At 38.6% G+C, this 18,696-nt stretch overlaps 1 protein-coding gene across 1 annotated transcript in view; it reads left to right on the top strand.

Moving 5' to 3' along the window:
- The window catches only part of LOC120804238 (metabotropic glutamate receptor 4-like), a 122,947-nt gene that overhangs the window by 50,851 nt on the left and 53,400 nt on the right, over nucleotides 1-18,696 (top strand). Inside the window, exon 2 of the mRNA XM_040153564.1 lies at nucleotides 17,296-17,512. Coding sequence (XP_040009498.1) covers nucleotides 17,296-17,512 — 217 coding nt within the window. The remainder of the gene's footprint in view (nucleotides 1-17,295; nucleotides 17,513-18,696) is intronic.

Genomic DNA, 18,696 nt, shown 5'->3' on the forward strand with positions numbered 1-18,696 from the left:
TTTCATTTAAATGAATGTCTGTTAAGTCACTACCTATCGCCAAATGAGGTAACACGATGGTGAGTGAACCCATAGCCCAGTGATGAAAGTAATGCAATATTTGTATACATGCAGTATTAGGAACTGGGTGTCTGTGGCGACATTTCTGGAATAAATGCTATATTAAGTTACTGTTAATGCAAACCAAACATTTCCTACTGCTGCAGCTTCACGTTAAATGCATTTAACTGGTGAAACACGAGCTGACTTTTATTATGAAGTAGCCACAGGAAAGGCAATGTGTTTGTCAGTGTGCTTAGCACTTACCACTATCGTTCATCAAAAATGCATCTACAAAGCAAGACAATGGTCATTTTCTGCCTTTTTAGACAGCGGATCAGTTTTACATATTGTAGGGAGTAATGGAACAAGAAGGAGCAGCCACAGTGAGCGTTTAGACGAAGAGCTGTAGGTGATGGGCTGCACACCTCCAACTTCTCAGCGAGGTAACCAACTCTTTTGACTGTGCCCTGCTGTTCGCAGACTCATGCTGTGTGCAGTGTAAAATCAGATCAAAGTTGCTCACGGGATGATGGAAAAAGGTCAATTATTGCCTGACTTCTTTATTAAAGTGACAATAGCTTGTTTTGCTGCCCCCCAGAATTCTGTGACCTGAAGTATTGAACCACATTTGCTGTTACCACTCGTAACTACAGCTGTCACCAGATCAACCAGGACTGTTTTCACTAATAAGATATTTAGAGTGTCTAAAGGTTAAATATTTAAATATTAGATTATTTTTTAGGTTATAGTGATTATTATAACAAGAGTAAATAGAAGAAATGGGAAAAAGCAAACCCTCATTCTTAAAAGTATGTCTTTTCTATGATTTTTCTTTTCTTATCAAGGATTAAGGATCTAAAAATAAAGGTGTCGTATAATGTTCAGAATGTACTGCCTGGAAGAATTATAAATTGAAATGTTGCAAATAATATCCTGCCATAACATGCTGGGTTACACACAGAAATATTCTGTCAGAGCCAGCTGATGGTTTGTGATGGTCTCTGCATCACTAGAGGGAAACTGATTATGATTGGGTTCCTATGACGCCAGTACTGTTGGCCATACTGTAACAGTAGACACTGGTTCTGTTCAGGAGCGAATACAACAAGCAGTTAGTTAGGGTGTTAAGGAGGAGGTTGGGGCTGCTGCGACTGGCACCGGTATGAGCATATCAGCAGAGTAATAGTGAGAGGTGCCATGTTATAACGGCAGTGCTCTACCCCTGCATGAATATGATTGGATGTTACTATTCCGCTGGTAGCCAAACAGCTGAAGAATAAGCCCCTGATGGTGAAGTAAGAATGAAACGCAATTGCAGTGCTCTGCTACATGCTATGCTACATAAAATGAAGCAGAGTACTGCTAAAAACTGCATACTTACTGACGTTTCAGTGAAACAGCAGTTAAAGTTTCTTTACCCTCTGTAATGTGAATGTCACTCTTTAGAGAGACTGTTGATATCCGAACTCAACAACAAAACAAATACACCCCTCCCTTCAGTGCTCCTTCAAATTAATAGATGCACATTGTCAAGGCCACAACACTAACAGCTGAGCCAGCTGAGCAAGAGAGAAATATGGCGGAATCCAGAGCGTCTTATACGGCGTCAAGGTGGATAATCTCTCATAGCTGATGCAAAACAAACCTTATTATATAAAACTTCATCAAACAAACAACGCGCACACAAACACAGCATCCAAAAGATAAAGGCGTAAAAACTAGTGAAAGTGAGTTGTTTAGACTATTTTTACAAAACTACAGTGACAGAAGAGAGGACCGTAGGTTTGTAGCTAAGGTAACAAGGAAGGTAACGTTACCTGGCAACTCAAAACAAAAATGACTGTTTCCATTATTATGCATCAATCCAGATAATTCTACTTTGCTAGCAAACTTGTGCTTTTAGGTCTTTGTGGCTAAAAAAAAACAAAAACCTTTTTGCATGTCGTACGGACAAATACCAGGATATAGAGCAAACAACACCTATTGGCTAAAACTAACGTTTTACACACCTGTCAAGCAGAAACAAAGCAACCTCCACATCCACCTGCATGCCTTTCAACTCTCAGAGGTCTCTTAGCTCTTTGCCCTTGCCTGATCATGGCACTTCTTTTTTAATTTGTCTGTTCCTCTGAGCCTATCCTCTTTGGCTGTTTCTCAGCCATCTCTCCTTCTTGGAAATTGTGATTACGTTGTGGAGTTCAGCATGTAAGCATGTGCCGGATTTACCGTCTCTTGCTCCCACTGCCACCCTTCCCCCATCTCCGCTCTTCTTTTTTTTTTTTTTTTCCCCCTTGTCATGTGCACGAGCGGGAACGCCCTCTGTTGCTGATTGAGCCACTTTGTTTGTTTCACATTTACAGAGCCAGGGCTGTGCATAAACACCAGATTTTTTTCAGTGCACACACAGAACAGACAGCTAGCAGACCGTGAGGAGATATTCGTTGAATTTGACAAAAAGTGTATTGGATTAGAATCGCTGAATATACTTCTAAATCAAATTCGCCTGATTTGATTTGACTGCTCAGCAGAGTGTTACAGGGCTGTGGTCAGATACGGATTTGTAAGGGATTGTTGGCTTCTAACCATACCACCCTCACCCGCGCTGTTAGAGGAGCGATGCTCACTGGAAATGTAAACAAAATTTTTGCCTCTTCAGATTCAAACACATATGTCTGCCTATGATATTGTTCAGCTTGCTAAGATCTACAAGCTAATGGTTAGGCGTGGGTTTATATAATAGGCAGCTAATCAACCCAAATCACATTTGATTGGATCAATTTATGAATACGCCTCCAAGTTCAAGATAAGTAAAAAATATCAAAAATATTTTAAGATTTTATAGGAAGAAAAAAAAAAGTGGGATTTTGATGAAAAACAATTCAAGAATTATTTTTTGACATATAAACGAAGAGATAAGCGAACAATTAACACAGGATTAGAACTTGGAAACGGCATCATTCACATCAGTAAACAAGTTGGTGCACCTTTGTTTAGATCAAAATGTATTTAATTTTATGAGATATCGCGATTGAATACTGCTGGATAGCAAGCACTAATAGAACTCAAACAGAATGATTAAGAATGGATGCTTCCTTTCAGCCTCCACAGAAAACTCACTCCAAACTGACATTTAAAGAAAGAAGCGATATCACTACCCTAGTTAAACCATTTCCTCAAAAGACTTTGGAGTGTTTTTGCTCTTACTCATCAGTTTGGCGTCGCTGACGGACCTCTAATTTATACGTAACATGGGAGCTGTTTTATATGTAGACAGGGGAAGGGGGAAAAGTGGAATAACATCATAAATATATAATAGCCACTATTGTTAAGTAGCTTTGTCCTCCGAGTCTGGGCTCCTTCCTGAACATTTAGGTAAGGATCATGAAAAAGGACATACAGTAAACACAACTACTTATTTTTTAAAAAGGATTTATACATACTGGGACTATTTGTCTTTGGATAATTTTCGGTAGGTAGATCTTCCCTTAATCTTTGCCACATCGCAACAGGTCATGATTCCTGTGGGGACACATTCGAAAAAAAAATAAAGTGACTTATATTGTCTACAAATGTGTATACTTAACTGATTCACCAAGCAGAGAAACAGCCTCCCTTGAATAAACCCCCAAATTGCAAAAGGTTTTAGGTTTCTTCAGAGCAAAACAAACACAATTAATGTTATGCTTAAAGGAGAAGGAAGTTGCCTGGAGTAAGTCTTCTCACATTTATGGAACTAAATTAGATCAAAACTATGTTCTTCGTTCGCTGACTGATTTAAAAGTTGCAGCATAAAGGCATCTAGTCTACATTAATCTTTGATGAGATCAACACAGAAAATATAGTACACTGCCCCAACTCATCTGACCTCCGTACTGCCTGTTATGGTCTGGAGCAGGGAGAGGTAGAATTCTGTCGTGTGTGAGATTAGTTTGGTATTTCAGCAGGAAAAGGAAATAATTAAGTCAAAGCTCTATCCTGTTTTTGTAATTTTTTTCCCCACGTTTTCTGTTGGGTTTTGTATTTCCCCGCTGATACAGTTTTATTAAGAGGTGCTTGGGATCTGCTGGCTTGGTTTGCTGGTTGACAGAAATGAGCACCAATTTCTGCTCTTCACATCAACAACAATGACACACGTTTACTTTGTTCACTTGATACAAGTCTTCACATTACACGTTGGATTCAATTTTGCTTGGCTTTTTAGTTTGTCTTTGTGAACAAAACAACTGGGCAGCAGTGGTCTTTCTCTGACCTCTATTTCTTGTTACACTCCCCTCCGAAATGAGCTCTTCAATCCTTATTCCTCCATGGGAGCAAGAAAAAAAAAATACACACACATATATATATATACACATACGTACATACATACACATACATATACATATATATTTTCCCAGTTATGATGTTGAAAATCACCTGATCAAAGCATGTTGGGAAGCCTAATGGATAGAAGATGCTGTTTTACACAAACACAGATATTTGCACCAATATATATACTTTATGATCATTACCTATGTACTGAGCACACATGTTTATTATATTTATATTTTGTGCATACCTGGCCGGTTGAGAACAAGTAAGACAGTGCTTACTTTTGCAAAATTTAAATGCAAATTACTACAAAGTATCTGTAAAGTATCTGTACACAAACAGCACTTGTCTCCAAAATGGACTTGGTGGGCAACCTCTGCAGGGTGTTTCTACCTACCCCACACAGCGTAGTCTAGCCTGGCACAGTTTCCCACTGTGTGCATGAAGGATGAGAAAAGGGAAAATACAAGCTCGTTTGCTCACATATGTGGATTAACACCCACTCAGAAAGCTAGTTATTTTGAGCAACTATAATAATTGTGAAAGTCAAAGACAAAAACCATGCTACCAAATTTTCTTTCTTTACATAGATTCTGTATTATTCCATTACATGGCAGGGCAGAGACGCCAGAAGGTCACAGTATATGTATCTCCATCTCTCCCATCAATCATTACTTTGTCTTGCCGACTTGATTCCCAAAGTAGAATACAGTAAGTTGTGAAGAGGAGAAGGAGGAAGGAGCATTAATGAAAAGATTTGGGACACACCCTCTGTAAATGGAGCTGATGACGCCTCGACTTGGCTCCCTGTTGTCCACCTGCAGGGAGTACTCATCTGAATTCCCAATCACTCTTAATGTCTACTGGGAGGATTTTCATATTTTATGTCATTTTTAATGTCTTTATCCATTCTAGATAAATGTTGTCACTTCTCTACACACAAGGTGTAGTTCTCAATTATTTATGGAGTCCATCTTTCTATATTTAACAGATGGTACCAGTGGAAAAAAAAAACATCATCTTGCAGTGCTGTCACACAATCTTAAACTACCACTGGGGGTCACCAAAGCCAGACATTTTCTATTTCTACAAACAGTGGCTTTAAAAAATGAAAACTACTAAGAATATTAGTTATGTTTAATTTGGACATCTCAATTAAAACTGTATTTACAGTTTTGCTACACCCATAGAAATCAAATCATGCTTGATCTGATGCACTTTACTGACAGTACAACAAATGTTGTTAGGAATTGGCCTTGGCTAGGTGAGCTCGTACTGCAACGCTAACAACATTCAAAACAACATACTAATAATAAAGCCATATACATAAGAACATTTTAAAATACACAAATTACCATAGATGTAAAGACAACCTAAAAACAATGTACCTTAAGTACTGGAGGTCTGCAAACGGCTCGCCTGTGTTGGGACATACTAATGTTATAATACACAATCCAACTGCTTTTATAAAACATATCACATCCTGTGTATCTCCAGAAAAAAATGTGCTAAATACAATAATTGTTATTTGCTAACAGCATTATGCTTGCCTCTATCTCAAAAGGGGAATCAACAAAAAGATTGCCTTTTTTTTTCTTCCTGTAAAAACTGTTTCTTTACTGAATGTACCAAAATATTGGAAATTAAGGCTACGGCACACTGATGCTAGGAAAAATATAATTTTTCATGCAGACCTGCTGTGTAACAGAACATACTATTTCAACGCAGAAATATAATGCTCTAGAATACATTTCGCACTTATTATGCAGGGGGGAAATTGAACTGGTTAAATAAGCCACATTTGAAATGCAGTACTGTAAATGAGCCTATCTGAATGTGTTGGAGATCCGTTCTTGTATTTTTAACATGATATTTCCCACCAGGTTAGGGTGTACGCTCAGGAGAATGTGATTTGTTGTGAACTCATTATTTTTAATTAGCTGCATTTCCTCCGTTATCACCAGTTTTACCGATAACACTGCTGTCTGTCAACAAATGTTTGTGCCTGCTGATGCTGTTTATGGCTACTGCCAACAAACTACAGGCTCAAATACAAAAGCTTTAATGAACTGGCTTGGGCTGGATTTCTATAGGTCATAAATCAGTATTACAGAAGAAAGAATCAAGCATATCATTATACAAAGAAGTTGTGAAGTTGCCTAGAGGATAATAAAAGCAGTCACTGCTGCAGCACCATTGGTCGCTTTTGGTGGGGCTCCATCAAACAAAACTGGCAGTGGTCATCGGTGTGAAGCACTGAAATAAATTTGATGTAAAACTCTTCAGGAATATGTGGTTCATATGCAGGAACAACAGGCACCTCAATATACAGTAGAAGGTTTGTGGACCACTTTCCTCAAGATGCTTAGGACATTTTCAAGATTGGGCTGAATCGATGAATAAAGTATGAATCTGACATAGCGTGCAGGCCTTGTCCTGAACCTTTCCCAGAAATATTAAATCCATTCATATCCCAAGGCACTGCTGGGAATTTCCCCTTTTCCCTTCATTGATGCCTTTTGAACCATTACAGTAGAAATTTCTGTTGCCTAGGGAGAGAGACGGAGGAGGGCACCAGTTCAGTTTCATGCTGAACATGAAAGAGATATCCATAGTGGTAACTGCAAATACATCCAGACCTTTCATTGTATTTCGCATTTATTAATCATCTATCGTGAATCTCCCAGACCTCTAATACAAGAACCTGGTTTTTCATAGCTTAATAAATATAATATAATATATAACATCAATCACTTGAGGCAAAGAGGGATTTTTATGTCAGAATTTTAAAAGTTTCAATGGTATTTTGAGCACATGTTCAACTTTTTTGTGTGGTTTCTAAAGCTTATTCAGTATAACCAGGCGGATGATCAGTCAAACCTTATCATTAATTGCACTTTTTAAGACTTCCTTTCAAATTTTGTGTTAAACAAGTGCATTATTGTTTATGCAGTGATTCATTAATCAAAAGTGCCATTTGGTTCAAATCCCACAACATTCTCAACCTTTAGTTGAAATCATTTGCATGTTTAACGCACGTAATAATTCAATTTGTAATGAGACAATTAATCACAGTTGCCACTGGCCAAATTAATGCTTGCTAAAGCTTAACAAACTGAAAAACAACCCTGTGTAGAAACAGCGCAGAGTGACTTTAAAAATAGGGGATAAACAATAACTACCACGGCCCATCAAATATTTAATTCAGGTGCAACATTATTTTGTTTTGCTTTGTTTTTGCTGAGGCAAAGTATGAAAAATGAACTACCTATTTAAGACAAATGGTTGAAATGAAATGGAACAGGCCCCCGACCCCCCAGGAAGATTGGGGAATAAATTCTTATGTAGTATTTCCTGTCTTTTCTCGTTTTGTAGAGATACAAAGATTTATGCAAACTGTAACAATGAAGAAAAGGCTACTGTTTTGCACTGAGTTTGGTGTGTGTATGTGAGAGAGTGCACAATTAAATAAACAAATGACGACAAAAGGAGTTGTGTAGACTGTATTGTACATCATATCGCACCCAGGGCTTTCACAACTGAAAAACTTGTAAATCAGGTCTCGGAACACTGAAGTGAAAGAGACCTGGGGACGTTGGGTGACAGAAAGCAAACCAATCAGTGAAACTGCAGTTAGGTATGGTGGAAAATACAGCTGAATTTACACAACATCACTCGATAAATCAATTAAGCTCCAACGCTCAAACATGTATGTGTCGTTCTTCATAAAATATGAAGGCACACCAAAGGCTAACATATTTCATTTTCTTTTGTTGGAGGAAACACATATTTCGATCCCTCTTCCCTTTCAACAAGTTCACTGAACAATCTAGAGATTTTTTAGCAACACCATGTTATTGAGAGCATTTTTAAATTAATGCAGCTCATTTGCCCTCAGTGATAGGTAGATATTCAAACATAAAAAAAAGCAGGGAAAACAGTTACAGGAAAAAACCTAGAAAACATGAATAACAATAACAAACAAATACATCACTTTTAAAGAAAAGCCCCCAACTGCATTTTACATTGCAAATATGACCTCCACTCACCTTTTCGTATTAAGGCACACACTCAGGAGGACATATGAGCTGCCGTTTTCTGCTTTTGTATTCAAAAGAAGAACTGGGACCCTAATATTCTTGGCATTTATTAATTGAACTTGAGCAAATATTTCCTCTATAGCCCTTTCTCATGTAAAATAAAGCTTTGAATTGCTGCCAAATTCATTGAGTAGTGTACCTAATTTGCACAGAAATGAAGACAAGGGAAAAATATGTCATAGCATATAATGTGATGAAAGCAATAAAAACATAGGGAAGCATTCTACATTAATGTAAAGCAGGAAGGGGAATACAGGAAATGTAACATGTCTTGTAAAAACTGTGACTTTCATTTAATATGGGACCATTTTTTACTTTGCTTTAACTTTTTTTCTTGCCTTATATCATTTTCTTTCAGACATCATCCCACAAAGTTCATTATGACAGCGGAATAATCAAAGTCTTGATAAATAAGACCCTTATTTCACATACAGCATCTAGGAACATCTGCTATTACCCTGTACCCTGTAAACATGACTGTCACACTTAAGGATCTAAACAGCATAAGTACCAGGTGCTGAGCAAAGAGTCAGAAGCAGTCATTGATTTAGATTGCCTATATATGTGTGTGTGTGTGTGTGTGTGTGTGTGTGTGTGTGTGTGTGTGTGTGTGTGTGTGTGTGTGTGTGTGTGTGTGTGTATGGAGAGGATATGTGAAGTGGAGTTTTGGTCATTGTTTATTAAATCCTGTCTCTGTTTGATGCTATGTTTGTGTATCTGGTTTCCTATGAACCACAATTTGTAGCATACGGGTCGAGTATTATAAGATATACAAATTCAAGCCTAGTTTGAGCTCTTTGTATTTATTTAAACAAATACGTTTGAATTTCTATCTTTGATCAAAATCCAGACCAGTTCTCATTTTCCTGTACATGCTGTAAGTGCAGCCTGTTCTCACGAAATCCAATTACAAAATCCAATGACATGATACTAGGGTGACCAACACCCCCATTCAGGTGGTGTTTATTTGTGTCATCTAAGGCTATGTCCAAAATCACTGCTTCACTCACTACTCTCTACATTACAGACATTTAATATTTTACTGTATAATGAGCAAGCAGTGCCTCATGGTAGTGTATGTACATCCCAACGCATTTCTAGGTAGCAAAGCAAAAACTGTGTCAAAAGCAAAGAATGCCTGCACACTGAATAAATGCTCCCAAAAAGCCAACATTTTGGCTTTATATCTTCATTGACTTTATGGGGTATGCTATGAAATACAAGAGTTACTCAAGTTACATCATTATATCCAGATGGTCCTTGTTTCAGGGAATTTGACTGTACACCAGCGGTGGATTTCAAGTTTCTTGTTGTAAGTATTGTTAATAATTTGATGTGTAGCCTATATTGATGTGATTGATTGAACGCCTGGGTTGAAATAAGCGAAGTTTATATTATGTGGACCTTTGTGGTCACATACTGAACATTACTGTATCTGATGAAGACGTAAGGTCAAAATGTTGTATCTTCATTCAATAAATTGCCTTTTTTTGGGAAAATGTATTCAGTGTGCAGGCGTTCTTTGCTTCTGAGAGTGTATAGTGAGCAGAAAATTTAAATATGAACACTAACGAATAATTTTATAACATTACTGACGGGTGTAGTGTCACATGATTGTAAATTCTGCATCTACTGCATCAAATGTAAGGCATTGCATTGCGGGACTGCTAGCGTGTCATGGACACTATAATGTGTTTTGCTTGTACAATAATTACTATCCACTTGCATTTTGAAACCAAAACTATGAATATTTTCTTTTATTATCATCATTATACATTAGTTGATTTCTGTAGTATCACATACTTGTAAGTATGTATAGATTGATTGTGTAGTAATTCTAAGTGCTCATCTCTGCAATTCAAATAAAGCACCTTACCAGTACAATATAACGTATATACTAGTAGACTTGAACTAACTAGGTACTGTCTGGAATATTACCGGGCACTATCATATAAATGGTGGTGGGTCAATATAGTGTACTAGGTAGCAAATTTCCACGTGCACTAAACGTCAACATTTTTCAAGTATAACGCTTTTAAGCTTGGGGAGAGCAGTCAGTGGACTTTCACTGTGAACTGAAGCTTGGAGCAGTACCAAAGTGTTTAATGTCTCTGTTTTACTTCCATCCTTCGAGAACAATAAGTGCAGTAACGTCAGACACTTTTTGTCTATCTGGGGCTTTAGAGTATCCTGAACCTATAAAGGGCTGAATTTATTAAGAACACAAAAGTTGTGGGATCTACACCCCGGATGTTGAGCTGCTAGTCAGCTACCCTGCTGAATGTAGGGATGGTTCGTTTATTAGCAGTAGCTTAGTTTTAGTTTAGCCCGGCACACTGGCTGAACCCAATTTAAGTTTGATTTAAGCAGGAAGTATAAAGAGCAAAACAGAATGAATACTGTCAGAGGGGAAAACACATTAGTTAATAGAAATAGCACAACATGTCCATCTATATGCAAAATGTTTTAATAATTTTTAACTCATCATTTCATGAATTAAAATTAAACTGTATGCAGTAGAAAGAGCATACTTTATGACAGCCATCACAGAACCACAGTGCAGATGGCAAACCAGCCAGGATCAGTGATTACAGCCTAGACATTTCATGCCATGCAGTAGAGTTGGCACATTACTGATGAGTAATTACATTACAGTAATCATTGCAAAATAATTCCTTACCTGATACACTATAGGAATGTTCTGTATTGTCAGAACAACAAGTTTCAGTGAAAATAGGGTGAAGGGCTCCTGCATTTTTTCAGTATCCTGATTCCCCCCTTAAAGCTAAAAGGTTATATATTATACTAGAAGGGATTGCAGCAGGTCAAAGGCAGTATTACCCAATGTAAACAATTCTCAAGAGGCCATTACTTTATTCTGGAAGAAATACTAGGGATTCTTGCAATGAGCTGTAAACATGGATTGTTGAAAAACAATAAATAAGCACCTGTGGTACCTTGCAGAAAGGCAGATCAGAGTTTGATTCTTGGCCCAGGCATCTGTGTGGAGCTTGCATTGTTCACTTTGGTTTCGCCATATTGATCTTGGTAACAATGGGTGGAAAGATCACAATGTGCTTTATGACTCAGCAGATTGGCTATACAGTTAGTCACAGGGTCAAGCCAAGCTGTAGAGAACGCAACCTTTATATTCAGCAGAAGTGAGGTGTCTTAATGACAAGAACACTGAAACTGTGGAGGAGCTGAAAATAGGAAACCACATAAAAATTGTCTACAACACAATGGTTTGATCAATCAGTATCCCAAGAAGAGAATTGTTTCATTTATCAGTGGGTAAGACTGGAGGCTTCACCTTGGATAAGATCCAGTCTTACATCTAGCTGCTTCTTAACTGAATGGTGAAGACTACTATGTGTGCCTGCAGGTGTTGGCGAATGAGAGCCATTTGGCTCTCGAGGGCCTCCTGAGAGAACAAACAGAACTGCACTTGCCACTGACTGAACATAAAAAAAAAAAAAAAAAACAGGTGTAAAGCTGTTCTGTAAATTAGAAGCTACAGCACCATCATTGGAGCTACTTGTACAGTTTCCTTCAAGGATACTGACAGGCTGAGGGGAATTGACTGTTCACTAAGCCCTGATCCTCTAAGTTACTGCTGCTTCACCTGTCAAGCTTTCCGTTCTGGCACTGCACCTACGCAGTTTACATTGACAACCACATTTACCACTCGAATCATGGTAATTTCTGAAACAATGGTTCTTTGATTTCACACAGAAGCATAGAAAAGTTGGATTTTCTATCCATGGACCATTCATTTCTTTGGCTAAAATGACAACTATTGTCAGATTTTATAAGCTGTAGCTAGTGAGCTAATTAACGCTAACTCTGTGAGTTTCAAGCTGACTAGTTTTTACTTAAAAGGGCCTTAAATATGTATGTGATGGCAAAAACCAACAATAAAGCTACATGTCCCAGGTAAAAAAACAGCATCATTAAACAGCTCCATTGTTCATGTATTGCAGGCTGAAGCTAGTTAGGCCTAGTATTATATTACAGTCTTACAAAATAAAAATGTAATTAAAATGTTACGAGATGCTAACTATAGAAAAACATACTTGGACAGAAATGCAGAGTTGGGATTTATGCTCTATTGTTTTACAAGAGAAAAGGCTTTTAGGTCGAGGACTAATCCATTACTTCGGCAAATTTAACGGTTCCCGGTGGCTGTTTTTCCATGAGTGGGTCCATGTTTTGTTTATCTGATCTACAGGTGTCAGTGAGACTCTAAACTCTGCTGTGGATGTAGAAGTGCATGAGCGGGGATTTTTCTGATGTAACCTGTAATCTCACAAAATAATGTAGTTAGGTAATAATACACTCCTTGAAGTAACGCTTGGTCACTACGAGCTAGTTAGCCAGACATGCTAGTATTGCAGCTTACCTGAGAACAGATAAGCACCCTGTTTCATCTGTTTCTTACAATTTCACCTGTAAGAGACAGATGAAGCAGATGAAATATTTTTGATTTTGGAAAGGTCAAACAAAAGACACACCACTTGGGCATATAGAGAAATACAAAGCTTGGCAGGCCGGCCGTGCCTAGTTACAGTTGCTAAGCTATCATTGGATAGTCGTGATTTTGGGGAGGGGTTTAGCGAATGGTCAGTTGTCATCCTTTGACGATGCAAGGTTTTAGCCTAATCTGATGTTCTGAAAACGTCACTGAACACAACTACAAGTTTTACCTTGTAATACTATATATTAGGATGAAACATCAACACCTCTTAAGCAGTAACAGCAGTCCTGCATAACTGTCAGTAAGACTAACCAAAAAAGTTAGTTCATGCAAAACCCTTTCTTTCTGTTTTCATAGATCAAAAATATTTCGCAAACATATTTGCAGGAAGTATTTGATGAAACATTTCCAGAACCCAGCTAAAGCTTTTGATTTTTCTTCCCCATAATACAGTACAGATGTATTATCTTTCTGTACAGTTCTAATGAGCATCATTACTCCTGCATTGATGCAGTGCCAAATGAGCTCATTGAATTTTTAAAAAGGCACAGTTATTTAAAGCAAGTGATTTAAATATTAAATCTGCATCAAAAATCAGCTTGAAACTCACATCACAGCAATTAAGCATATTTTCCCAAGCCCATCAGCAATTAAATGGGTAGTGCTGGAGTGGGGGGGGGGGCAGATTAAAGCAGTTCTACAAACTTTGGGTGTGTGAGTGTGGGGGGGGGGTTACTGTATTTGTATACTCTGTATGAAGTAATTGGGTCACAAAGAGCTCACATCAGAGGACAGGAAGCTCAACTTTTTTAGTCTCAGCCTGAACAGATGGTAAGTGTACACAGCATCACTAAAAATAAGCCACAAGAACATTTTTAAACAGCCTACTAAGATCTTTACCACTGAATCTGGCTGCAAGTTTAGTCCTAAACCCAGTTGCATTGTGCATTTTTCATATGTCAAACCCCTGCCCAGATGTTCTCTCATTGCTGCAAATAGCCCATTCCCTTTTTACAACACATCACATCATCATTTTATTTTTCCTCCCAATCCCTTTTTCTTTTGATTCTCTAGAGGGAGATCAGAGGGGGCCCTTGCTGAGGAATTTAATTTCCTGACTCAATGCTAAGAAGTGACTGTGTTCTATTAGAGGAAGCACACTGTTCAGGACTATCGCTGTAGTCCAGTGAGCAAGAAATCTCGCCAACACAAACATGATAAGCTCTGCCTGTCCCGGTTCTTGACAGAATGCTGAAATTGTGAGATTGTTAAAGCAGTGAAAATCCCTCAGGTGAAAAATACAACACAGGGTAGCTTCACTGCAACACCCACTTACTTGGCAGATATGGGACTAGACACGTCACAGCTTCACCACAATACATGACAGCAACAAAATTAAAAACACAAAAAAAGAGAGAAATTCTAAATCGGGGGCAAAACATTTACCTAGATATTTTGGCATGACAAACAAAACATTCAATTTTCATTTAGTTACCGACTCTTTATTGTTTTATAGAAAGGACAGGCCAGAGACCTTTTTATGTATGTGTTATCACCTTATATTTTAATCTAACGAACAAACTATTTTTGCAAAGTTAACAAATATAAGCACAACTGTCACTGACACGGAAACGGAAAAAACTGTTGGTGCAAGTGGCGAAAAGGCTCATTTTCACTCTGCTGCTATGAGCTAGAATATTGGAATAATGTAAAATCAGACATCATTAACACTTTCCAAACACCTTTGTACAACAGTTTAATTTAAGTTTGATAGATCCCACCTCATGACTTCAAAGGAGTGTGAGAAAAAAAAAAACGGTTCACACTTTCATCGCTACCAAGAGGGAGAAAAACACAAGATGTATAGAGACGACAGTTCCGCCTGCTGTCAAAGCAGACACACAGTAAGAAAACTTGGGGGTCAGTTGTGAATTAGCTGGCTGTTACCGCCAGGTGTTAAATCAAAAAGTCAGCTGACAGCCACCGGTCCGCGGGGTGCAGACTCAGATCCTCTCAAGGCCCGTCTCTCTAAGAGCGTCCCAGGGGAACACGTGCAGGAAGCACATCAGCCTCGAACATTGATGTCATTCAGTGCTCAAAAGCAAAAAAGCAATGCAATTTGCACAAGCAATTCCAGCTGAAAACAAGACAACCAAGGCAGAAAGGCAGTGTGGACACAGCACAGTGTGATGGTCTAGGAAAACTGAAAAGCCGTCATTCCAGGAGGCTGACATACAAAATGCCCATCATCCATTACCACACACAGATATTTCCCTTCTCTAACTATTCTCTTCATTGAACAGCAATCGAGTTAACAAGGCTGCCTTTGATCGGCATGTTTGCCGCATCACAAGGCATTAACTATGAAGCCAGGCCTGCACTGAGCCCCTGCCAATGCACAGTGGACCTCAAATACCTGATGTTATTACACCAGGTATTACAGGTTCTGGCTTTACCCAGTGGATCCTTGTGGCAAAAAAAAAAGAAAAGTTTGGTGCGGAGTTTTTATGAGTTGTTAGGAGCTGTAGGTCATAGGTACAGACTGAACAGCTGTGCTCCTAACACAGGCTGCGGCGACGAGCACGGAGCGCAGTAGAAGCAGGATCAGTGCAGCGCTACAGCTGACCACATCAAAGGCCTCCGCTGTGTTAAGTGAGGGAGAGAGGAAAGGACGATATCACTTCCTCAGCGGTCTGTCTGCACTTAGTGGAGAAAATATTGTTAAAATCGGACTGATGGTGGGTAAGGCTTACTTTGATGTAGCATTGCTGGATACGGCTACTCTACATATGTTTTCCACAAAACACGCCATTTTTACTTGGAAATACGTCTTCTAAGCTGTAACAAATTAATGTTGTTCTAACATAATGAAGGTTTCAAAGTATTTTTCAGTGTCATATTCAGCTTACCCCTCCATTCGCACATCCCTTCATCTCAGTATGGATGCTCAATGGGTAACAGCATTTGTCAAAATCCCCAAGGCTACACTGACGTGCCATGACAAACAGTATTTGGAAAGGATGAACAACATTTCATTTACGTGTCACTCATCATGAAAGGCACAGTAAAAGTAGACTATTTGGATCTTATAACTTAACATCCGAAAGACATTGCAATATTATTGCAATACTATTTTATTAAAATAATTAGTAAAACATAAAAACTACAAAAACGGAGCAATAATTACAAGCAACATTTTTTAAAATCATAATTTATCAGCATTACGTTTTTTTTGTTTGTGTATTGCTTTCAGTGTTTTTTGTTCTTACTATGAAAAAGATACATGATACATAAGCAGTCTACTCTAATACTGGGCTGGTCACCAACTGACTCAAATGCAGTCAAACTCTGTTCTCCTTCAAAGCAGCAGCGACTCTCTCTACATCTACTGCCTGAATTAATCAACCCTGGGGAATCGGCATCGGCCTAAAAAGTGTGTCCATATTTAAAGTTAAACCATGAAACACATTATTGAATGCCATAAAATCTGGTCAGTTATTTTCCAAACTGTGCAGCACAGAAGCCATCATACAGTAGGAAGATCACAGAAGCTGTGGCAGCCACAAATCTGAAATAACTTGAGCAAGCAAAAGTTGAGATTACCAACTAAGAATTTCCTGCTACATGCGGCTTCTGAAAGAGCAGACGGTGTTAAACCTTTTAGAACAGCCACATGTGAAGACAACCAGAACTCTAAAGGGTTGCACTCACCAACTTAAGCTGTTTTTACATGTCAACCGAGATGTTTTTTAAACAGATTTATCAAAATAATATTGTGATTTCCTTCAATGACTCTCTCAAGATTATCCAAAGGCAGTCTCCATCAGTTCAATAAGTTTGACTTGCTTTTGATTATCTTCTATTCTATCGAGCTGTCCCTCAACATTTGACCTTATTGTGTTCTACTTCCATTCAAATTGTTCTAAGTAACACAATAAGGTTATAGTATATTTATAGTTTTCCCATTATACAATAATGGCTTTGTGAATTCTGACAGGAACATTGGGTATTATTTCAGCTCAAGGGAGATCGTCTTGTGCTTATATGTTTTTCAACACCATATAAATCTCACATTATGTTAGAGACAAGTGTGAATTCATGAACAGATTAGTGTTGCTTGACTGGTGTGGAAAATACTTCTCAGAAGGTATTGTAGCTAAGCCTGTGATCGTCAGGACTATTTAAAGCAACAGCGTGCCAACTGAAGAGGATGAATAACCACCAAGCAGCAGCTGAAAGATTTCAGCAGATGTTAGGCGTCATATTATAATCATGTATTTGTACATGAAACTGCAAGGAACCTTCCTGCTGTACATATAATTCATTCACATGAAGCATATTATTTATACATTTCACCATCTCTCTCAGATCCCACAGGTGAGCTATGCCTCCACGGCTCCAGAGCTGAGTGATAACACCCGCTATGACTTCTTCTCCCGGGTGGTGCCCCCAGACACCTACCAGGCCCAGGCCATGGTGGACATCGTCAAAGCCATGCGCTGGAACTATGTCTCCACTGTAGCTTCGGAGGGAAACTATGGAGAGAGTGGCGTTGATGCGTTTATTCAAAAGTCTCGAGAGGATGGTGAGTCTTTCTTCAAACATTTTTACAAGCATCCTAGTTTATTCATACGGATCTGAAAGTGTTTCTCACTATGTGAATCTCATTTTGTGCACTGAAAGCACATTGAAAGTGTTCCCCTGTGAGTGGGAAAGCAATTCAGTCTGTCAAAAATATATATTTTTTAAACACCACCCAATAAGCAAACTCGTGTAAACAAGGCTGACTGTAAAAAAACGATTTACTTCATTATGCTTATAGTGCTGCATTTAAGTTAACCTGAGAGTTGTTATTCAGAAAGCAACATAGGTTATTTGTTGCTAAAAGATCCTATGCTTTTATGTTGAAATGTTAAAAAAAAAAGGTGCAGTACAGAAATCCTGTGTGCTAGAAGCTAGTCCAGAGGTAGCTAGTTTCTGTTGCTGTTGCACTACAAAGACAGCTTCCAAATACATCTCACACTTGTCCTTCATGGTGCAACCAGGACTTCAAAGGTATTGTTTGCCTAATAACTGTTTGCCAATGTTCCTGAGACATGTACAGTAAAACAGAGACTGTTGGGGTATGATTAATGCTGTTATCTGAATTCTTTGCTTGAAATCTGTCTTAGCAAGCTCTGCTCTTACCTCTGGGGAATATCTGCTACACATGTGCATTCAGTGGATGCAATGAAGTCAAATGCTGAGAAGCAGTGACGGTGTGAAAGTGAGGCTGCAGAGCTAGCAGGAGCAACATAAAGAGATTGCATCGTACAGTTCTGGGAACATAGTCGGTGTGGCGCAGGAAGCTGCCAGCACACGTTCAGCCTGACCCCTGACCCTTTCTGAAGCAGAATGTAATGACTACCGACATGTCTAGTACTCTCTGTGCCACTGGATCCCTGTCTTTTCTGCCAGCTCTAAGCTGCTGCCTGTCATCAGTCGTCCTAGAGGGGCACTGGTAGCAGATAACTCCTGCAGAGCCCTCCAGTCTGTCCAGCTCAGCTGCCTATTTGCCTTACAATCCATACAATGGGGACTCAAAACCCAACACGACAGCTCCAGTATGATTTGAGCTTGTAATGATTTTTTTGGAAAAACATTTTAATTTTTTTCTTTATTTATAAAAAATTAAAGCCTAACCTGGCACGTATAATTTAAATATTTGGATGTGAGCCTTTGAAAACCCATCAGTTCCTTACAATTCCAAATTCCAATAAAAAGGACAGA

Source organism: Xiphias gladius, chromosome 18 (genome assembly GCF_016859285.1).
Source record: "Xiphias gladius isolate SHS-SW01 ecotype Sanya breed wild chromosome 18, ASM1685928v1, whole genome shotgun sequence".
Classification (NCBI taxonomy): domain Eukaryota; kingdom Metazoa; phylum Chordata; class Actinopteri; order Istiophoriformes; family Xiphiidae; genus Xiphias; species Xiphias gladius.